Source organism: Puccinia triticina, chromosome 1A (assembly GCF_026914185.1).
Source record: "Puccinia triticina chromosome 1A, complete sequence".
NCBI lineage: Eukaryota > Fungi > Basidiomycota > Pucciniomycetes > Pucciniales > Pucciniaceae > Puccinia > Puccinia triticina.
The window spans coordinates 8155391-8178892 of NC_070558.1; the positions used below are offsets into that span (position 1 = coordinate 8155391).

A 23502-nucleotide genomic window follows, 5' to 3' on the forward strand; every position below is an offset into this window, starting at 1 on the left:
ACTGGGTATCATCTTGTAGTAAAGTTCGGGGATTCGAGACTTCCCAAAGCCGGTTCCAGCCAGGAGAAAGGTATTGCGGCCTTCTATCAAGTTTAGCACGGCTTCCACTTGCAACTGCTTTGCAAACTGGCCGTAAAAGTCGATCGAAGTTTTGGAAACATGTTCACGGAGTTTTTCACTGCTCTTGTTGAATAGCTTCTTGTAGATGTTGACACCTGTTTGCGACAGGATCCTTTGTGGGGTTGGGACTGCTGACGGTGGAATTATTGTAGCCATCGATCAATCTTGTCAGTTGAGGAAATGGGAGCAGCTCACTGGACTCGTGTCCTGCAATCTCAAGTAAGTACTCAATCCGATATAACATGATGATAATTATACATAACAGCAAAATATTATGGAATGAATTGCGGCCGTCAATGATCTGAAAAAAAAAACTGATGGGCTGTATCTTTCAGAGTACAGCTCCATGTGGATTCCCATTCCTTCCTGCTCCGAGCTGAGCTCCAGCTTTCAATTCTCAGGAAAGTGATATTTTTCTAAAGAATGTTTAATAAAAAAAATACCAGCAGGAAGGCAAGATGCCCGCCTGCTGGGAAATGTGCATCTCATCCAAGGGGGAGCTCAGATGAAGACGCCATCCACAGTTGAAGTGAATATTACCCAAAATACAGCGAAAATGGGAAATCTCTCACCCCAGGACGGGCACTTAAGTTGCAAGCCCCTCTTCCAGAGGCTCGCTTCGCGAGGCGCCCCCGGCGCGCCGGTCCCCCGGCCCCTGGAACGAGGGGATTGTGTTAGGCTAGACGAATCTGGCCTCACTGCTGGCCGCAGCCTGTCTGCATCCACACATGCCTCATCGAGCACACCGGGCACAACACACTCGGCCTCCCTCAAACGCGCGCATCTCGTGGGGAACAAGCGGCATTGCAGACACAGAGCAATCTGGGACAACAGTGGGACAGATGGGATGGAGAGCATGTGTGTGGTGATACAATCGGGCGAGGGAAAAGGGCTACTTCTTCTTGGCCGCCTGTTCGCGCTCCTCTTCTTCGAGCCGTTTCCGCAGCAGCTTTGCGCCGACCTGATCCACCAAAAAAGGAGGGAGATCAGTGGTGAGAACGAAGGAGGAGGAGGTAAGGGCTGTCCGGCTCACGTTGCGGATGTTTTGCTCGGCCCGCTCGACACCCAGCTGGCGGGCGCGGGTGTATTCAGCCAGGGCATCCGCGAGATGGTCGTCTGGGGGTGGGGGGGGTCAGGAGCAGAGCGGGTCAGAGCGGGTCCAAGTGGGGCGGATGGAGGGCGACTGAACTGGCTTCGTTGACCGCGCCGAGGTTGAAGCAGATCTCGCCGTCGGTCGGGTCGAGCTCGACGGCCTTCTTGAGGTGCTCGAGCGCCTTGAACGGCTCCGGCGGCTTCGAGAGGATGTATGCCGAGGCCAGGTTGGTGTGCACGTCCGCCGAGGGCCCGTCTGCCAGGGACTCCTGCCACGCCTCGATCGCCTCCGGGATCCGCTTCAGCTGGTAGAGCGCTATGCCCAGGTTGTAGTATCCCGTCGAGCTCGGCGCCATCGCAATACTCCTGCATCGATCACCCCAGGCTCAGTCTCCCTCAGTCTCCTGGCAGGAGGGGCCTCTGTGATGCTCTCACTCTTCGTATTTTTCCAGCGCGCCCTCGAGATCTCCCTTCTCCAACAAACGGGAGCCGTCCTCGATCAGGTTCCGACTCTGGTGGCCGACCGGCTCGACCGAGCTAGCCGGGGTCTTGGTCGGATTGGCATACCCACCTGCAGCCAGCGATTCCATGCGGAGAGGATCGTCAGCAAGCTCTGCCGACCCGGACGAGCAACAGAAACCGCACCGACTGGGCGCCGAGGACGACAGACTCCTTGTGCCGGGCGGCGGCCTGTCCCGGCGAGCATGGAGGGGTGCACAGTCGTCGGAGCGGGGCGAGAGCCGGAGGGCGGAGAGTCGACAGGGCATCCCGATCCGGGCACCGGCGGCCTTCGCGGCTGAGCTGGCGATCCTCTTCAGGGACGGGCGAGCGAAAATCGGCATGGTGGTCGATCTCGAAAGTCTCCAAGGCGCCCCCGGGGTCAGAACCCCAGGCCTCAGCGGGCCCCGGTGGGCGGGGAGCCCACCTGGTGGTTTCACCCCGAAGCCCCGCAGAATACAAACATCAACTGAATACCGGGTCTTGCACTGCTATCGGTGCTGAACTACAAACAACACTGATGGATCAATGGTTGGGGACACTCAAGAAGCTGTCCACATGCAAGGTGGCCAAGGTTGAAATCATAACATTTTCAATTGAAACTCCCTATTCCACTGATCCTGCACGAGGTGCAATTTTTGGGCTGTGCCAATGAGCCCGATACAGGGGGGACCGCTGCCCAAGAATTACACCAAATGCACAACCGGTGTATTTAAGGAGTTCAATAATTGTTACCCAATCTGGGTCACTGTGGTCAGCTTTTATTTAAGGGCCTGTACCATGGGCCTCAATTTTGAAAAATTTAAACTTTTTTTGCCCTGTACACAAAAACTGAAAACCAGCAGAGGGTTCAAATGTTGCAATTCTTCACATTTGGGCTCAAGCCTACATTTTGGCCAGGCTCAGTTTTTGTCACAAGACATTTTGAGGCAAATAAATTTGGAAAATTTCAATTTTCATGCCCTATGGTACAGGCCCTAACTTAACTAAGTCCCTCTATTGGAGGGGGGACGCCGTCCGGCAGTCCGTCCTTCGGAGGTCGCTTCGCTCCCCCAAGGAGGAGGGAATTAGCTAAGTTTGGCTTTTATACGGAGCGAGTTAAAAACTTCCTTCCAACGACTTTAGAAAGCACGCCTTTCTTCTAGATTAAGGCTGCCAAGAACGTCGCGCCGACATCTGAAGTCAGCCGGTTCCTGAGGGGGATATTCATTGGTGCGACATTTCGCCGATGCCGAGAGCACGGCCACCACCATGAGCTGTCGATTGTGGTTCCGATCTGCACGGGTCACTCAGCCCTCTGCCTGTCCACTTCAGCTTTAAGGCGCACGCCACCCAGCACTGCCCGAAGAAAGTGTCTGGGGAGTCAACAATTTTGCGGAGACCTGTTGTGTAAACTGCGCACTTGAAACCCACGGGGTGTTTGATAGCGCGCAAAGAAGACTGGAGCCGTCTGGCCAATCCGAGGCGGGTGTTTGGGTCGTCCGGGATATCGGCGAGCCACATTGGCCGTCGAGTGCCGTCGGTCAGGCTTGTCTGGCTGGGTAGGAGGTCGAGGAGCTGCGCGCTGAGAGTATCTCCTTCTGTTCTCCACCATCCGGTACACCAGCGACGGTTCCAGCTGGTATACCGGATGGCGGAGAACAGAAGAAGATACTCTCGGCGCCCAGCTCCTCGGCCTACGCACCCACATCCTGCCCGGCCAGCCGAGCCCGACCTCGACGGCCAATGTGGCTCGCCGATATCCCGGACGACCCAAACACCCGCCTCGGATTGGCCAGACGGCTCCAGTCTTCTTTGCGCGCTATCAAACACCCCGTGGGTTTCAAGTGCGCAGTTTACACAACAGGTCTCCGCAAAATTGTTGACTCCCCAGACGCTTTCTTCGGGGAGTCCTGGCCGGCGTGCGCCTTAAAGCTGAAGTGGACCGGGAGAGAGATGAGGAGAGAGTCTGTGTCGAGGTGGAAAAAGTGGAAGAGCGATTTAAAGGCAAGTGGCACGTCTTTCAAGGGATTGCCGCGGATGAGCTGCCGAGAAGCTCCAGTGCGATAGAAGGAGAGAGTGAGGAGATGGGGAAGGCGGATGCACCCGGGCAAGAGAGGGCCTTACATATTGGTCGGCAGCAGCGGAGCTCAGCAGCTGCGTCAATGGTTGGCCAGGAATGTGCTCAGCATCCAAGCTGCTCTCAGGTGGACGCACCCCAAGCCTCCAGCTCTGTGGCTCAGCCTTGTCCGTTCTCCCCAAGTCTCAAGACAAAGCTGCCGCGCAACATCGGTATTAGTCAGACGGCAGCCCTGCCATGCTCAGCGGGAGCTTTTGCCCTCCATCGTCCAACAATCTTCCAATCAAGTCTTTGGAAGCTCGTTCCAACGATCAGGTATCTCTTGGATGGGTTAAATTACAAAGAAATTTGGCTTCTAAACCACTATGGCCAAGTTCGACCCAAGTAACACCAGACAAATTGATACTGAGATGAATAATCGTACAAAACATACTCCTTGTCAGTTGGAACAAAGTGTAAACCGTTCAGACGATCGGTTGCTCTCAAGGGCATGAGTGGAAAAAAGATCCTCACAAAAAAACTGCAACTTATGTAGTCTAAACGAAATCCAGCATATGATCAATATGGTTCCACCAATCAGACAGACAGAATAATCACCCCATGATCCTGTTTGGGTAGCACATATTTTTTCAGCTTAGAAGTTTATGATTTTATGCAAGTCAACTTAGCACCCTAACTGAAAAAAACTTCATGTTCCTTCATTTCCAACCATTCTGAGGTATTGCAATAAGTTGGAAATTTTGTATAATTTTATGAAAAGGTTCAGTGTATTAAATTTCCCAACTTGAATGGGGCTAATCACACTTTCCCTTGCCATGATCATCCTCCTTCCTCAGAATCTTCTTTCCCTTGTCTGCCCAACTCTTGATAGATCCTCCAACTCCATCAAACTTCTCATCACCCAAGCTCCCAATCTCCAACCCCTCCATTTGATCCTCTTTGTCTCCAATCCCACCCCACTTACTGTCAGCTGCTTAGCACACTTCATCAGCTTGTATGTCCGACTCGGTGCACAGCAATTCTCAGTTTAATGATCTCCCCCACACGTCACCAACATCACCTCATTCAAATTTAATCAAGTTCTGGCGACGAGATCCTTTAATGATTCTAACTCAAAGCAAAAGGTGTTCCTATCTGTGGCTAGTAAACAAAAGACAGACTATGTACATCTTCTTTCTTTAAGAGTAAGATTTTATTCAGGTCTTCCGAAAAATATATAACATAAATAAATTAACATCACGATCTGCATCTTGCCCAATCGCAGAGCTTCAAAATTTGGAGTTGGCTGTTAATTTGCACTCGTTGCATGCTGGAGTTAAATGGATCAAACGGCCAAAAGCAAATCAGCTAAGCCTGTTCGTCCATGATGAATAAATCAAAAGGAATTATCATGATTTACCAATGCTGAATAAAATTTCTTCGTCGCATTGGTATGTCTGACCTGTGCCCGCATTCTTACAGTCTTAATAAGCGGGCCCAGCGCAAGAGAATAGCCGTCAGCATCGTTGGCCTCTGAATTCCACCATTCTGAATGATACGAAAAAGGGGTGTGGAAGGAAACTTACCCAAGTGGTCGTCTTTCTTCACATATTCCTGGCATAGGAGGGCACCCACATTTGTGTCGTCCGTCTCACCCTTGAGGGTAGTTTGATTCAGATATCGGTAGCAATTACTAGCCCCGCCGTACGGCACTGCGTTGACAAGAGCACAAAACACGAGGGGCGCCTTCATATGAATTGGAAAGCCCATACCCTATAAATGAAAAAAAAAAATGAAAGCTTACCCGGGGTGTCGCAAGTCTTACACGAGTAGGTCGTGTTAGGATTCGTCATGCATTCTATTTGTTGAGATGATCCGACAGATCAATCACATGGAGAATGCAATTCCAGCTGGAAATTGATGCAGCTTACGAAATAATTTTGGGGTGCTCTGAGTGCTCCTCCAGCTCTGGGTGCAATATTGCGTGTTTGGAGGCTCGATCGGTGCCTCCTTTCCGAGCGCCAAACCATGCAAGAGGCAGACAAAGAGAAGAAATGATACTATCTTTTGCATCTTGACAGATTCACGGATGGCTTGATTCGACGATTCAGGAAACAGAGACAGGAATCCAGCGGTTAAGCTAGGAACAAAGCAGTGAAGACTTCAACTGATTAAATAGATGTCTTGCGCGTTTTTGATCTATGTAGTTGAAGCTTCATCCCAAAAACTGTGAGACCGAGGGTAGGAAGATGGGCGTTGTACGCATGAAGGCCTCCAGAGGTTCCGAAACGATGTCCATGGAGGCGGTGAATGTCTGGCAGGAGGGCAGCATATGCCTCGATGGATCAAGATCAGAGGCCGTACAATTCTTCTTGTATGTATAGCGGCCCCATCGAGAGCTGCTCCCACACTGCCCGATCGAGTCTCTCCCACTGCTTCATGAGATTCAAGTTGTCGCCACCACTCTTCCCAGATCACTGACACGAGGCCAGGACCCCCAGTATGAACCGATAATCATGGAAAGACTCTTCTTTATAGGGTACCTCGAGTGATACTCGTTTTCACTTCGTATTGTTATACTTGGCTTTCATCATCTTGTCCGATCGAAGTCTTTGAACATGCAAGTACAGGTGCTTGTACCATTTAACTGGCCTCAGCTGCGAAAACCCGGTCAGGGGACAAGAGTGTTGCGCCAGACCTGCTACGCAGAACTAAAATTTGTTTCTGTTCTCCCAGTTTCAGAGTTGCCACATCAGTTTACAAATATTTACATAGTCAAGAGCTGTGTTGGCCAAAATAGGGGGGGGGGGGTAAAGGTGTAACCCGGGGTTCGGGACGGGGGGTCTTCCCCATCCCGAGGCCCGTATCCGAGTTTACCCGGGTGGACACCGAACCACCCGGGTGTTTAGGTTTTTTTCATTCATTGGCAGCGGCCAGCCCTATTGGTGCCATTTTCCTGCTCCGAAATTAACCAACCATGAAGAGAAAGCGAAACAAAACTCAAAGCCGCTGCAATAGCCCAACCACACCGGATCCAACGCCAAGGACGGTCATTGAGGTTGATGACAACAGCGATACAGAAAATGGTGATACGTCAAAACCGGATAATCAACGCCGTAGCTGGGTTTGGAACCATCTCAAAGTCCACGGTGATGTAGCTATCTGCCAAGTGGTCCTCAAGACTGGCAAGATTTGTGGCTCGAAGTTGAAGAGGGATAAAAGTTCCAGCACCAAGAACTTCCACGAGCATCTGAAGAAAATCCATCGCCTTGCCGATCCGAAGCTTGTCAAAAAAGCTGCGAACTCACAGATTGATCTAGAAAAATGGGCAAGGAACTCAAAGTTTGTGCCAAAAGTACGTGACAGATAGGTGTTCTAAATGAAAGCTTCATGCATCATGATTGGCTGATTTTGTTTTTCTAGGTTGAGCTCAATAACGAAACGCTTAAAACTGCACTAGTGTACTTCATCGCCGATTGCGATCTCTCTTTTTCCATTGTGGAAAAGAAGTCTTTCCAAAATCTTATCCGACTTGTGAATGAAGAGGCAATGCCCTTGATGGACAACACCTGCCGGACCGGGATTTCGAACCATCTCTCTCGGATGCATATGGCATCACAGGAAAATATCAAGCTGCAATACATAGCTAAACAAGAATATCTTTCATTCACCGAGGATGCTTGGACAGCCCCAAATTACTGTGCGTACATGGCGGTAACGGCACACTTCATCGATGAGAAGTTTGAGATGGTAGATCTAACCATTGCCGTTCCTAACGTACAAGGCATGCTGCACTTGCAAGTTCTGTTGTCTTTTTGTTTCTGGTCTAATAATTCTGCTTTTGTTTTTCTAGGTCATCATAGTGGAAAGACGTTCGCCGAATTATTCTATGAAGTTCTTGAGAAATACGAGTGTAGCAACAAGATACATACCATCACAGCTGACAACGCATCTACAAACAACACAATGGCAAAAGATATCGAGCTTCAAATTCCTGGCTTTGATACTAAAAAGCAGCTACTTGGATGTATAGCGCACGTGATTAATCTTGGAGCTCAGGCGGGATTAAAGGTGCTAGGAACTGGCCTTGAGGAGAAGGAAGTGGAAGAACTCTCGATGTCAGCAATGGATTCATCCACGAACACCGAGAATATAGAGACTGAGGAACGACAACCAGCTCAGTCTGTTATGAGGATCACTAATTTGACCTCTCAGCTGGATGGAATCGGTATCAATCTGAAAACAATACTCAAGCGTATCCATGGGCTATGTAATTTTGTCCGCTTCTCTCCACTACGGCGTGAACGATTTCGAGAAGTTGTTAACTTCATTCAACCGGAACTTCGTGAAAGTGGTGCAAAATTTGACTGCCTCGAGATCGATGTGGCTACAAGGTGGAACTCGACCTTCCAGATGTTCCGACGGGCAATCAGTCTTCGGAGCGCATGTGATCACTACTGCAAAACTACTAAAGAAACTACTGCGTACCTTTTGACATCTGCCGAATGGGATCAAGCCGAAAAATTCATGAATTTCCTTGCACCACTTAGCGATGCAACTGAAAAGCTCTGCGGAACCAAGTATCCGACTTTGAACACTGCCTTACCAGTCTACATGGTATTGATGAAACATCTCCACTCATTCAAACAAGGTCTTTATGACTCGGCTCAGCTTATCCAACCAGCCGACAAGGTCATACAGAAAATTGATTACTATGTTCGCAACGCGCTCACCAAACCAGCCTACTTCTGCGCAATGGTCCTTGACCCAACATTTAAGCTCATGTTCTGGAAAAAACATGCTGAGTTCATTCATGAACACTACAACATCTCAGTTGACCAAGTACTTAGAATTTTCTCCGACACTGCGAACGAGTTTGATATCAAGTACAAGAAACACCCTCCAGGCGAGAAGCAAAATTGCCAACCTAGCAAATCTCGAGACAGAGAAACGAAGATGGATCTCTTTGATTCTGAGTTCTATGAACCCACCGGTCCGGTTGACACAATCGATGCCGAGATCAAGCGATATCTCAAAGAAGACCCCGAGTCTAAAGGAACGAAGCTCCTCGATTACTGGCGCAACCGACAGCAATCGTTCCCCATCTTGGCCAGAATGGCTAGATGTTATCTCGCTATCCCCGCAACAAGTGCGTCGTCGGAGAGGGTATTTTCAAAAGGTCGGCGGGTCTGTTCTTGGTCGCGCTCCTCGCTCACCCCTCATACAGTAGAAGAGCTTCTATGTATCAAAGACTGGTACCAGTCTTCCAAAGGGCCTGTTTTTTAATTTTTCTATCTTGGTCTCAATCGTCTTTGTTTATTTCTTTGTTCTTCAACCGCTACACCGCACCAGCAGTCACCAGATTGAATGATGTCCGACAAAATGCAGCCCTCCAGGCTTCCACTTATAAATAGAAAGAGACGTTATCAGTCCCTGAACCACGGAACATCACTGTGAGATTGTTCCTGCCCCCCACTCAATTTATGTTGCACAACCACCCGGGTGTTCGGGTGGTTTGAGGGAGTGATCCCGTGGACCGACACCCGGGTGGTACCACCCGTGAAAACACCCGAGGTGCGGGTTTCGGGTGACACCTTTAGGGGGGGGGGGGTTGGCTGATTCAGAAATCAGCAGTCGAACCTTGCTCGAGTTGAGCTTGGCATGCCATATTTATGGTATTCAAAATTGCATAAGATTTTTTTAAATACATAAAATCATAAACTGCAATTTTGGCTGGGAGATGTCACTTTAAGTTTTATGCACGTTGACATCTCCCAGCCAAAATGGGCTTTATGATTTTATGTAAACAGTGGCATATGCAATTTTGAATACCATAATTCTCAGAAAGTGTCTGGGAAAGTGTGCACTGTGAGCCTGTGAGGTTGCGCACCGAGCGGCAAGGGCGGGTAGATAATTCGGGTTTCGACGAGACCCCCGCGCCGGGAGTTTACCTGTTAGTGGGCTGCGACAGGAGGACAGCAGCACCCAGCATCAACCCAACCACCATGTCTCGCTATCCAACACCGCCGCACAGCCAGACCGACTCACAATCAATCGGACTATCATCCTACCAGCAACGATCTGAACACCGAAATCAGCAGCAGCAGCAGCAGCAGCAACGAACTGGACTGCCACTGCCCAGCCAGCAGAAGTCACTCTCATCATCCCAACCAGCCGCAGCTCACTCTCCCTCATCATCACCCGCCCCAAACAACGAACAGCTGGATGCCCAGATCAAACGCACCGCACGAACCCACTACGACCTGCTCAACTCATGGCTCCACAACCCATCCGACCAATCCAACAAATGTTCAGTCCAATAACTCACTTCAAAAACACACCCACCATCACTAACACACAACCTTCACCCCCTCCTAGCTCCTCCGAACCGATCCAATCCCCGTGACAAACTCACCCGGCTGACCCGGCAACAGTTCCAGGAACTCAGTACGGATGTCTACGACGAACTGTGTCGAAGGATAGCCGACTCTGAAGAACCACAACAGCCACAAAACGGTGCCGGTAAACATCCCCCCTCAGCTCTCTCAAAATATCTACACCATCCAACTCACCCATCTCTTCCCCAACCAGCCCCCTTTCTAGCATCAAGAGACGAATTTCATCCCAAACGAAATCAAGCCCGTCAGAAATTAGCCTCCCTGCCTCGCTCCCGCTTCAAAGATCTGGCCAGCGATGTATTCTACGAACTTGAACGACGATACCCAGAATTCCTACAGCCCGATGTGAATCGATAGTCCACTTCTCGAAAAAAAAGAAAAAGCCATCTTGCTGACTTTACTCTCGCTCTCTCGACGTTTTTCACACAGCACACCATTCCCTCAAAACAGAATTATACCACACCCGTCAGGAACAAGCTCAACCAGTACAATCCTGATCCTCAAAGACCCCCACCCTCTCTTCCATCAAACCCTGGCCGACCACTCAATCCACCCATGAATGCGGCCACAGGACTTATCACCACAGATATGGTCGTGCCCGACAAATCCACCCTAGTGATCGAAAATAATGATGATGCCTATGATGACCAGATCTCAGGAGATGTCAACAGTCTCGAACCCCCATTACGAACCGCCTCCATCGACCAACCTAACTCGCGTGACATCCTCAAGCCTCCTGCTCCACATGATCATCGCCCCCGCTCAGGCAGTCTTTCGTCTATCAAATATCTCTCTCATAAACGAAACGAATCCGATTCCCATCTGGCATTCAACCGAATCAATAGCAATGGATCCAAAGTCTCAATCAGTGAATACGACCGTCAGATTGCCACCCTGCAAACCAAAATCATCACCCTCGAAAAAGAACTTCGTGAGACTCAGCTCAACAGCACCAGATCAACTTCAAACTCCGCCCGGCTGGAAGAATGCGAAGAGGAGATCCTCCATTGGAAACAGGTACACGATGGCCCATTCTCTTCATTATTCTTCATGTTGTTGCTTTGGAAACATTCACAAATCTAACCCTGCGCGCTTTTATTCACCACTAGCAATGCGAAGAGCAGAAGCATCAAATCAAGACACTGCAAACAAGCCTGCAGGACGAGAAGAAATCTAAATCCAAAGAGTACCAATCTGCCGAGCACGAGATCCAAGAGCTAAAACGGCAAATCTCCCATCTAAATCAGCGGTTGGAATCTAGACCCGCGTCGGATAGCAACAGTAGATCGAATGACTCGGTCGTCGAAAGACTGAAGGCCGAAGTCGTCGAGCTTATTGACGAGCTGAGACAGATGCACAGCCGGCAGGATTTACTTTTGGCTGAACAAGACCGCTTTCAGGAGACCATTCAAGACCTGGAAAATACTGTCGAACTCAATAAAAGACGCTATGAAGCCGCCAAGACCGAGCTACGCGACCTCAAACGTGAGCCCCCTCTTTCGGTTCCCCATCACCTGAATTCAGCCACATGCATCCAACCGCTGTGAAACCCATGTACCCTTCAGAAACAAGTAGCTAACGTTGATAGATTGTAATACCCGCCCTCAAAACTTGTGCGATCAGGTTCATCAACGATATATGCGCCCAAGGAATTCCTACCAAATGAAAAGTTACCCCTCACCCAAAATGGTGCGATCGTCGATATCCACTTTACCTCCTATACAGCCTCGATAGACGATCTGCTGCGGAGTGGGCGATCGAATGTGTCCAACGAGCTGATCTCGTCCGTGAGGAGGGTCATCGATACGGTCTCGACGATTGATGAAGACATTCAACAATTCGAACTTGATCCGAGCATGTCTGGGAGACTTAATCTTGAGGAGCAGGAATCACTAGACACGATGAAGACGCGAATCAACGCCACGCTCAGTAACTTGATCACTGCAACCAAGAACCATGTCGTCTCCCTTGGCTTATCCCCGATCAGTCTCCTGGATGCAGCTGCTAGTCATCTCTCCTTCAGCATGGTCGAACTGGTCCAGCTAGTCGGGATGCGTCGGGCAACTGAGGCGGAGATCGAGATGAGTGAAAACTTCCACGCCAATCGGTCCAAGTATGATGATGATGATTCACATCAGAATGGTGGGGCGCAGATCACGGCCTCAAAGCCCCGTCCGGCCAACAATGGACTTTCCCCTTCTCCTAACCACACCGCCGGGATAGGCTCTCTGGGACGTCGAAATGATGACTCACCGGCTCCATTAAGGATCAACAAAGACAGAGACCGCGACTCTCCTCGGAGCCAACAAGGCTCGGGCGCGTCTCCACGCGCTGACCCATACGAGCAACCGGGCAAATTGAACGGATTCCTGAGCCGGAATCGGCCACCTGGAGCCTTAGCGACTAACCAGCCGAGCTCGAATGGCCGGAACCCGACTGAGAAAAGCCCTGGCGGACCGCTAACCAGTCGGACCCAACAGATCGCAAGCAAGTTTGAAGAGCTTCGATCGCCAAGCGGGTTCGATGGTAGCAACGCCTCCGACCTCAGAGACTCTGTGTCCGGCTCGTCGTCGACTAACCCAGACAAAGTCTTCGATTCTCCGCCAAGGGCCGGCATGCTCAACCGTGCCTTCCGCAACGTCCCCTCAATCCCTATCCGTCATGATCTAAACGGCCAAGCTGGCCGTGATCGTTCCAACTCCAGATCTGCTCGTACCGAAACTGCTAACTCTGGAGACCGATCAGGAGAGATGAGCGCTCAATCTGATGAAGAGGTTGAGAAATTAAAGGTGAGTTTCTCTTGACACTACTACCAACAGTGGAATCCAAAACTAACCGAAACGCGGATTTGATTTGCGTTCTTCGGATTCGTTTTAGGTTTATCTAGAGACACAAACCGAGTCGATAGTAGGTTCGATCCAATCGCTCCTGTCGACGATCCGAGGGACGGCGCAAGTCTCGGCTGCAGCGACGGAGGAGATGGATGGGAACCTGAGCCAGATCATCAAGATCGTCTCCGCCATCGTCGACCGCTGTTCCTCCTCCGTCTCGGCCCGTCCGACGGACGGCAAGACCCAGAAGATCCTCGCCGAGCTCACCGAGAACTGCCAGAAACTCAGCCAGATGCAGGACGGCGGCTTCCATAACCCGACCCCCGGCCAGCTGGGCTTCTCTAAGCATGTCAAGCAGGCTATGGCTGCCGCTAGCTTCGGCGTCGCCAAGGCTCTCAAAGAATTGTCCGTCCTTTCGCTTCCTTTCTTCTCTTCCGCTGCTTTCCTCCATTAATCTGACGGCTGTTCTTAATGTTTGTTGATTTAGGAACTCTCATGTCTCGGGAGCTGGCGAAGAATCCTTGCTATAAAAACCTACCCACGCATTCCCCTCTCTCTCTCTATATGGTGTAGTTAGTTGTTGGGTGTACGAATATATATATATATAATCAGTGTATGTATCGTGTAAAGCATCGCGTGTGCTCAGTCAACGAGCTGTCTCTCTCACAAACACACTATATTATATATTTATTTGTTTTACTTATTTATTGCTGCCAACTTATATGATCAACAACATCAAAATGATTTACATAATCCCGGCGCGCTTCTTCGAGATTCATTTTGCTATATACTGTTACCAGATATCACCATTCGCACCCCAAAAATCCCTTGTTCATTGTTTATGGATGATAGATAAATTGATTGATTGATACAATGAACTATGGTCCTGTTGATGTCCATTTGCTTGTGTTTCTTGTTGACTGCCTTGTCTCATTTAGGGGGCTGCATGCTGATTAAAGGTCCTTTTATCAGCATTACCTTTTTCTAAGCTTGGCCAGATGTGTGTGATTTAACTGCTTTATTTTGCAAAGAGTTGTTGATACACAGCTTGAAATGGGCTCGCTATGATGAGCTCAGCTAGAGCATGGTCACTTGACTTGGCAAGGTTTGGCGGAGGGTATAAGATCGTTGAACTGACTGTTTCGACTAACCAACTTCTCCCAAGAACCACTCGGTAAAGCAAGTCCTCAAGATGAAAGTTTCAGAGGAACACGCCCCAGTCAATCTGGCACACCTACCTGCGATCACCCAAGCGACCAGTGCAGCTATCGGCTCGGTGATTTCCAATGCAATCGTCTATCCTCTTGACCTGGTAGGTTGTGCACATCTCTTCCTTCAAAACGCAGGAAACAAAGCACAACTATCCTAACTTGTCCCCGCTATCCTTGCTGCCCGTTCTCTAGGTCACGGCTAGAATGCAAACGAGACGGTTGAAAAGGATCTCAAAGAATAAAAGGCCTGGGTTCAATCGAATGTCGTCATTAGCATCAGAGTTCTCGACCACGTCTACTGGCACATCGATCAAGCGATCCAAGGATTACGAGACATTGTTAGGATCGTTCCGGACAATCATACAATCAGAAGACCGCTCGCCGAACTTGATTCTCAAGTTTTATGACGGCATCCTCGTCGACTCGGTGGCCGCGTTGATTAATAGTTTTATCTACTTTTATATCTATACCAACTTGAATAAGCTGAATATCAGATACAAGAAACAGACTCAGAGGACGATCGGCTGGTTCGAGTCTATCCTCGAGGAGATCCTCATGGGCTCGCTCACTGGAATCGTCTCCAAGTTCTTCACCTGTCCCTTAAATAACATCACCATCAGACTGCAAACCTGCTCACCTTCTAAACTGTCCCGTTTACAATCTTCGCACCACTTGAGGATATCTTCTTCCCAACATGACGATCATCAACATGCAGATGGAAAGACGTTGATTGAGAAGAGCCCATCGAGCAACAACTTCCATAAGCTTCCTAACGATTCGAGCTCCAGTGAAGAAGATGAAGACGACGATGAGGACTTCGAAGGCGGAGGGAAATTGACATATTTGTCTTATCTAATGAATACGATCAAGTCAATCTACGATGATCGGGGATACCGCGGCTTCTGGTCCGGCTTCGGAAAGAATTGCATCCTTACCTTGAACCCATCCTTGACGCTCTACTTGACGAAGCTGATGAAACACTTGACGATTAGCAAGAGCGCTCAAGGCTCTGAGGGATTGGTGATCACTTTCCTGAACTCGGCGATCGCCTCAAGTCTCTCGACGATGATCACCTATCCATTGATGCTCTCCAAGACCTTGATCCAAACCTCGCAAGGGTCCCTCGCTCACCAACGCCAGCTCACCCTGCTCACTCGCTATCGTCATTTCGGCCCCGCCGCGCTTTACACCGGCTTGCAGGCTAAACTCCTCAAGGTCTTCATCGGTCAGGGCATCACCATGTCCATCAAGAGCCAAATCGAAACTCTCTTCGTCTCCCTCTGGATCTTTCTGAACCACCACCGTCGTCGTCGTCATCAGAAGTCCCTGTGAACACTCCTTCACACAGTCTCAATACATAGATCAGTCTGCAAACTTCGCTCTCTTTTGCTCCCCTTGACTTACTTCAACAATGTAACTTCCCTTCTTCTATATTCACATTCATCCTTGAACACTTCCTGCATTGTGTGTATACGCCATCGATTTGTATCAACCAGAACTGTAGCAACCTGTGCATATGTTCATTTATTCACTTATTTAATTTGGCCCCCAAAGAAAATTACACGCGGTGATTTATGTCAAGACAGAATCGTTATAATTTACATTGCGCTTGACGAAAAATTCCTCACAGTTTTGGGCACTGTATGTACTGGGAGCAAAAAACAACAACACATTTTCTTTATCCACCGCTGGAGTTTCATAGGATCAATCATGCTATATAACAGCATGGCAGCTGCACTCCAAATCAGTAGGAAAAAAACTATATAGCACATTGGGCCAATGAAATGATGGATATTATTATACCTCATGATAATTTTTTCATGTTATATCAAGATCATAGATGTGAGACCGCTTGAGGAGCTCATTGCATATCAAGAAAAAACAAAGTGGCCATCATTTGAGGAGAAAGTTGTAAAACTGAAAAAGATACCAACAGAGGAGGGCATCTAAGCTTGAGAGTCACTAGGTATGTTCCGCGGGCTAAATAAATTAGGAACATCTCAGGGTCATAAACATTAGGGGAAATTTGTCATCAGCACCGCAAGACAGAAACAATGAAGGTAGTCTGAAGTCCAATCTCCCGAGAAAAAAAGTAATCCATGCATAAATTGTTATGTCCTGGTGGGTGGCCTAGCTGTCTCCAGAAAAAGCAAATCTAATGTGGCTTATGATTAGGATCGAAAAGATGACGGAACGTGTGACCCCAGTGGCACTGGCTCCACTCATCAGCAGCCAACCACGGCGCTATGATTGCTATAACAAAGAACAATATAGTTCCAGAAAGATCCTGCTCTTTGACGTATTCGATGATGGCACGATATCGATCGGTGGCCCCGCCTTCTTCACCGCCAGTTGTCCTAAGGTTATGCCGACCTATACCTCTCTCTCGCTCGGTGCCGATCGGCTGTAGACGGCCCAACATCATCATACTGGCCATCAGGACTCGAGTTGGGTCTCGAAACATTAAACACAACTTACTCTATGATGATCCCCGCGCCGAGGCTTGCTGGTACGTGGGTGTTCTGCGGAGGGCCCTCCCCTTGCCCAGTTTTCATGACTATCCAGGGACGGGATGTCGACGATGTGCGTATGCCGGTGATGGGTGCCGGGGGTTAACTGGGCCCGGAAACAAATGATTCATGATAATTATCACCATGATGAGAGATCAGTCTCATTGTTAAACCAACACAACTTACTTCGACACCGTAATTGCGATGCGGGTTATCAGACAACAACTCCACGGGAGATTCGTCAACTGGCTCTATTTCAAAGACCGATTTATGCGGACCCTGCAAATAAACCGCGAGCATTATGATTATGATTTAAAGTAGCACTTGGATCTGTAAGCACAACTCACTTGAGTGACATAATTGTAAGCCAACTCCGTTGATGAGAGCAGATTTGAGGAAGATGCTTCTCCGGAGGATGTCCAGGCTGGTTCTGCATCGATTGTTGTTTCGAGACTTCTCGAAGATTCAGTCGGAACCGCAACGTACTGACCAATAAGCTATGCAAGAAGAGAGCTCGGTAAGCTCAGAGAAAGTCCGATGCTAGGAAGATGGAATAGAAAGAAAGAAAAGAAACTGACTATCAGAGATGTGAACAAAAGAGATCTCATGATGAAGAGCTTGAAGCTAGGCGGATATAATCGATTGATCGGTGTGGATTTCACTACTCAAGTTACTCGACTGAAGAGAAGTCGCATCAAAACATCCACATCACCTCTTCAATTTACGCCCGACCGATTCGCAGTACACCCATCCATGAAAGGTGTTCACATCATGTAGCATCAAGGTGATTCCTGTCTGGGACAGTTTTTGAGATTTGATCGAGGGCGACGGCCACCAAGTACTTCTTATACTTACGCAGCTAGACAGCTCATGATCACGCCAAATCATTTTGTGCCTTGACGGTCCCTGAGCCACTCTCACCAACTTCGATCAAACCGTGCTGCCACGTCCCATATCAGACGTTCCGTTCCACTTGTTTCTGCTGATATGAGGATTGATTCAACTCAGTTGGGTTTGGCCAGCATATTTTCAAATCTGCCCCAAACCAACCCAACCCAAGATAAATGTTGGGTTGGGTTTGAGCAACAATGGGTAGTTACAATACACTACAATAACCGCCGTTATCCGTGTAGCGTAACACTTGCTGTTACTACACTCAGGTTTTATTGGTATCAGTAACAACCAGTTTTGAGCCCGGGCTTGTATTAGGGAGGATCACTATTGAATTTTATAAAACTTTGGAGGTTGTTTTAAGGCCTTTATGAACATAATTTGAAAATTTTGGCAAGATGTCCAGAAAAAGGTGTGACTGATCAATCAGTGCAATTGATCAACTTTTTAAAAATATGTTGATAAACAGGTTAAAATGGGTCCTAAAGTTTTACAAATTTCAATTGTGAACCCCCCTATTGTAACAGGCCAGAATTTTTAATGTGTTACTTGCGTTATTAGTAATGTAACAGGTTAACCTCTGGATAACAAGATAAAGAGGTGCAAATGGCCCCCTCAGGCCAATAGGGGGGTTCACAATTGAAATTTGTAAAACTTTAGGACCCATTTTAACCTGTTTATGAACATATTTTTAAAAGGTTGATAAATTGCACTGATTGGACAGTCACACCTTTTTCTGGACATCTTGCCAAAATTTTAAAATTATGTTCATAAAGGCCTTAAATTGACCTCCAAAGTTTTAAAAAATTCAATTGTGAACCCCCCTAATACATTTTCCAATTGCACCGGCAGATACTAACAGACATCAAAAAATAAAATTCCTTGAGTTGCAATATTGTAACACACTTCTGTTACAGTTAACAGTATTGGTAACAGTAATGGAGGACTTCCCGTGAAATCTGAGACTCTTGCAGATGTCAATATAGACCCAAAAAGTCTAGATTTTTGCAGGGAAATCTAGCTTTTTGGGGTCCAGATCCCTTCTGGGAGACCCATAGATTCCGACGGGAAGTCCTCCAATAGGGGGTATCAAAAATAAGAAATCCACAATCAGAAACCAGTCAATTAGCCAAAAATGATGAGAGATTTTCAGCTCATGAGAAAATGATAAAGTAAGCAGGGGACAATCCAGAAGGGACTTGGATTGGACCAAGGAGGCTTGAGGTGGTTTGAGTGCAGAAATTCTCTGACTTGATCATTTATTTGAAATCATAGGGGCAGAATATATGTAGTCTCAACTAGAGAGCCCCCTTGCAAGATCCAAAGGGGGCCTAGGAGACTAAAACAGAAAAAAAATCTCACATGAGATGGAAGGAAAAACAATACACATACGCTAAAGTAAACTTAACATATGGAAGGAGACATTGACACTGGTCAATGGAATGGAGGAGAAATTACAACTAGTAATGGAATTATGACATCAAATATTATTGATAGACTGGAGATATATCACACACTAGTGATGGAAAATGATGACATGGAAAGGGGGGGGGGGAGTTGAGCATCACCAATCAGTGATGGAAAAGAGAAAAGAGACTGTGAGCGGAGAAGAAGGCCAGAATTCTGAAAAATGAAACTTGTCACCAGTGGATCCCAAAATGGGGGAGAAGATGGACCAGAATGTTTAAAATATTTTGGGTTTTTTCAAACCTGTCAATTATATAATGGTGGATTTGGTCATATTTGATACCCCCTAATAAGCAGAAAATCATTACAATATTGGTACATTACCAATAATTGTACTGTACCTACCCACCATTTGAGTCAATGGGCTCCCTCTGAAAAGAAGAAAATTAACTTGCCATTCCTCTGATCTATGTACAACATGCAAACCAATTGATCCAATCAACACCAGCCTATCTTTTCTACCACAAACAAGCATCACTACTTGCTCCACTAAAGACAACAAGTGTGGGACCTTCCCATACCCCTAGCAGGGGAAGTTTGGGCTGTTTTGTTGAGAATCAGAACAAAAAACAAGGGTAAAAAAGACTCTGCCAGACTCAAGAACTATGAATATCAATCAAAACTTTGATGGTTCTTTTTTGGATTAGAAATCATCCACACTTGGAGGATTCCATCCTCTCCTTGCACTTGATGTGTACACAGACACTAAAAAAACACAAAACACACACAAAAGAAAATAAAACAACTGTGGGAAACAAGTAAAACATCCTGTTGAGATAGTGTATTAGCATTTTCCTATGTAGTATGCTTCTGATCTATACAACCACAACTTAGCCTATATTACACATGTATATAGTCTAGTTGTTTCCCTCACTGTTATCATTCCTCACTGAATGATGATTATACTTTGACTCATTGTGCTTGGACTTTTTCCTTGACATCTTGTCAAACTTTTCTTAGTCTTGTGTCACCCAATTTAACCTCAACACATCCATCAGAGATGAGAAAAGTCAGGACCAAAAACCTTGAATATTGTCAGAGCCAAAACTTGAATATTGAACTCTGCTCACCAGGGGAGATTTTGATGCACTCCCCAGAGAGTGCCATACTCTACCCTTTTTCCATAACTGTGCTGGATGCCTTTGATGAAGGTAGTGTAAGAAGTAATAAAACATTTGGGAAATTTTCCACAACTGATCTGAAACTGATCCTGAATTCATCCATAATTCATCCATAAGTCATGCAGAAGTCAACTGTAACTTAATCAGAACACAGCTGAAACCACTAGGAGACAATGACCACAATCAAATCATAATTCAATTGCAAATTTTTGTTGATCGGGATGATTTCTTGGGGTGGAATTCATATTATTCACATGCTCATGAAGGTGTTCATTGTTTTCACTTTGCTTATTTTCCCCTCATGTGCACGCGTAAAAGGTTGTTACAAATTGCAGGCTGGGCCTCTTTCAGATCAACAACATGTACACACTGGTTATAATGATTTGAAAGAACCATCTGAATTGGCATTTTTCCCTAAAAAAGGTAGGTATCATATAGAATTGAGCCAGAAAAGGATGTAAATAGGGTGAAATTATGAGTCAAGTCAAGCTTGGAGGTTTGTGGTACCAGATTTCAGCTAGACAACCTGGCTTCTTAACACATATAAGCTTGTGAGATGTTTTTGTGTTTTTTTGTTTTCAAATGTCTCCATGCACATGCATGTGAACTGTTTTCCATTTTGCCAGTGTCACCTTTGTGTACGCGCGTACATTGGGGTGACAGATTACCAGAGGGGCCTTTCACAGCTCCATGACAACAAATACTGGTCAGAAAGCCATTAAAGCCCCCGCTAGTCACATTTATGTTGTGTGAAACCCCTTGCACGTAGAGAAATTGATCAACATAAATTCACCATAAATGATTGATATTTGGGAATTGATTAAATGACATTTCATTATATGCTGTAATTGAGTTATCCTTAAAGAATGAAATGGTTCTATACAACATTGCATGAGGTCCTGTGATACTTCCTCATAAATTATAACAGACTTCCCATTGACTTCTGAATAATATATCAATCATTTCCTAATCCACATCTGACATCAGACCCAGAAAAACATAAAATTACAGTCAGGCACTCTCTGGAGAGTGCGTCAAATTCTCCTCTGGTGGCTTCTTGTGCATCTTTTGGTCCAACAAACATCTAAGTCTTGAGGCGGAAACTTGAATATACTGCTGCCCCCTTCCATCCTTGATCCTGACCCATGCACTGGTGTGAATACCACACCACCTGCTGATTGGCCTATTTGAAGCATTTAATGCAGAAAATTAGGTGAAATTCCCAGCCCGGGGGATCATGGGGGGATCCACACTATAAGCCTGAATTAACGCCACCTCCCTGCCACCCACCACCACTTTGAGATCCTCCCCAGCAAGCAGAAAGTTGGAAAAATCTGAATTGATTCTGTCTGGCAATTGGAACAATCCAATGCACATCAAATTGATTACATGAGGCAATTGGAACAATGCAATGCACACAAGTTGTCTGGATCATGTGTTTTTATTCAGGATGAAAATTCAATCATGCAAGTGTTCCATCTCTTCATTGCAATTCAAAGAATGATTACATCACCCCTTGAACCCACCCTTGCTTGGACCACCATGTGCTAAGCTTGTTTGGGATGGAACTAAAAAACCACCCCCGTGAAGCATTTTTGAGAATCCAGCAAAGAGAATCAGTACTGGACCCCTCACGTTTTGGACTGGCATCACTGGCAACAGACCAAGCAAGCATTTCAAATGTCCTCTAGTAGAGACATAGTAGAGACTGAAAAGCCACAGGGTTCTGCAAGTAACAGTGGCCTGCAGTCCAAGGACCTTGTCTGAGTGCGTACAGGTAGTTGTGGTAGCAGTAGAGGGTGGTGATGGGTACATGGTGCTGTGGAACTGCTGTTGTAGCTCCACCCAAACACACATAAGCTTTTTCTGCAAAGTCACTGTACATCATGCAAAGCTTGGTCAACAGTAAGCCTTGAAAAAGTAGAGATGGCCCCGCCACACCCGGGTACCCGCGGCTTCTTTTGGCCAAGTGGGAAAACAGCACCCGCACCCGCAGAGTGGGTCAGAGCGGGTACCTGCCCCTCAGAATTGACCGGAAGGATTCCTTCCAGCCAAAGAGGTTACAAAACCTCTTTGGCAGGAAGGGATTCCTTCTGGTCTAAGAGTTCCAGTCAAAGATTTGTAACCTCTTCAACCGGAAGGATTCCTTTGGTTAGAAGCAATTTTTAGGCATTTGACTGGGCAGCCTCAAGCCTAATAAAGGACAAGAGGCACAAGTCCCTCCCACAATGGGGAGGGTCCTCGCGCCCTGTGAGCACAGGGAGGGACTTGTGTTAAGTTCAGGGTTCAAGCGCAATGCAAATGGAGACTTATTGCTGCATTCCAGTGGCAATGCAGCAAAAGCAAGTGTTTGATGGTGACCAGACCGCTAAGGGTAGGTTGCCTAGGTCCAAGCACGCGAGCTTGTGGAGCCAGGCCAAACCGGGGAAAGGGGAGATGACGTCAGTGGTGCGGCCTGCAAACCGTACACGCATTCCTCCCCTGCTTAAGCTTCTCAGTCCCCGTCCACATCCCACCATCCACAGCTCTCCCCAACAGTCCCGCCACTTCACTATAGGAACTATCACTGCTGATAGCAGTTCCATTTTTCTTTGCAAACAAATTCATTTATCAACTCAACAAATAATATGGTAGAAGAAATGGTAAAACAAGCGGCTAGAAGATTGGTGTTGAAGCAACCTATCCCAGGAGGTGGACCTACATCAATGGGCAGCAAAGTGGATGCCACTCGGATAACTTTTGGGGGAGTCTCCGGCTGCGGGTCTTTTGGCCAGCCAGCAGACGCTTGGAAATTGATAATGAAGGCGCATTTCAATCTAGTAACCGTTTTCCAATGGGTCAATGACAATCTCTTCGTCAGGGCGCTTGGCAGCAACACAGACATGCGCGACGTGATCAAGAAATCAAAACAGCTCGGGGTCTTGACAAATGAGAAGAAATTCTTGCCTTTTTCGGCAGAACAGAAATTCATTGGTTTCGTCTGGAACGGAGTCAACAAGACAGTCCGCTTACCAGACGGAAAAGTGGAGAAGAGACTTGAACAAATATTGCCTTTCCTGATTGAACGGAACCTTTTCAGATACGGAGAAGTCAAAGTACTGGCGGGGAGGTTGAATCACGTGGCATACCTGCTGCCACATTTGAAATGCCATCTGAACTCACTATATGGTTGGTTGATGTCGTGGCAGTACAGGAAGGCGGTAAGACACCCTCCAAAAGATGTGTTGAAGGATTTAGGCATCTGGAAAGACACTCTGGAGAACTTCGAGTATACACGGATCATCAACTACGGGCCTCCAGTTGACATAGGTTGGGTAGGCGACGC

At 47.3% G+C, this 23502-nt stretch overlaps 5 protein-coding genes across 5 annotated transcripts; 2 read left to right on the forward strand and 3 right to left on the reverse strand.

Moving 5' to 3' along the window:
• Positions 1–1012: 1012 nt before the first annotated feature.
• PtA15_1A898 (uncharacterized protein) lies at positions 1013–2054 on the reverse strand (the record flags this gene model as incomplete). Its single annotated transcript, XM_053165972.1, has 5 exons — positions 1013–1081; positions 1154–1236; positions 1310–1578; positions 1648–1783; positions 1862–2054. The coding sequence occupies 5 exons, from the start codon at positions 2052–2054 to the stop codon at positions 1013–1015; spliced, it is 750 nt and encodes a 249-aa protein (XP_053017111.1).
• A 3170-nt stretch (positions 2055–5224) lies between these two features.
• Positions 5225–6080, reverse strand: PtA15_1A899 (uncharacterized protein; the record flags this gene model as incomplete). The annotated part of the gene is made up of 5 exons (XM_053165973.1): positions 5225–5296; positions 5384–5460; positions 5553–5606; positions 5680–5888; positions 5977–6080. The coding sequence occupies 5 exons, from the start codon at positions 6078–6080 to the stop codon at positions 5225–5227; spliced, it is 516 nt and encodes a 171-aa protein (XP_053017112.1).
• A 3673-nt stretch (positions 6081–9753) lies between these two features.
• On the forward strand, positions 9754–13507 carry PtA15_1A900 (uncharacterized protein; the record flags this gene model as incomplete). Its single annotated transcript, XM_053165976.1, has 9 exons — positions 9754–9821; positions 9891–10057; positions 10127–10270; positions 10340–10491; positions 10576–11163; positions 11256–11631; positions 11770–12935; positions 13024–13382; positions 13465–13507. The coding sequence occupies 9 exons, from the start codon at positions 9754–9756 to the stop codon at positions 13505–13507; spliced, it is 3063 nt and encodes a 1020-aa protein (XP_053017113.1).
• A 662-nt stretch (positions 13508–14169) lies between these two features.
• Positions 14170–15520, forward strand: PtA15_1A901 (uncharacterized protein; the record flags this gene model as incomplete). Its single annotated transcript, XM_053165977.1, has 2 exons — positions 14170–14289; positions 14381–15520. 2 exons carry the CDS (start codon positions 14170–14172, stop codon positions 15518–15520), a joined length of 1260 nt encoding a protein of 419 aa, XP_053017114.1.
• Positions 15521–16343: 823 nt separating this feature from the next.
• Positions 16344–17306, reverse strand: PtA15_1A902 (uncharacterized protein; the record flags this gene model as incomplete). Its single annotated transcript, XM_053165978.1, has 5 exons — positions 16344–16592; positions 16667–16804; positions 16885–16977; positions 17046–17195; positions 17277–17306. 5 exons carry the CDS (start codon positions 17304–17306, stop codon positions 16344–16346), a joined length of 660 nt encoding a protein of 219 aa, XP_053017115.1.
• Between the last annotated feature and the right edge of the window lie 6196 nt (positions 17307–23502).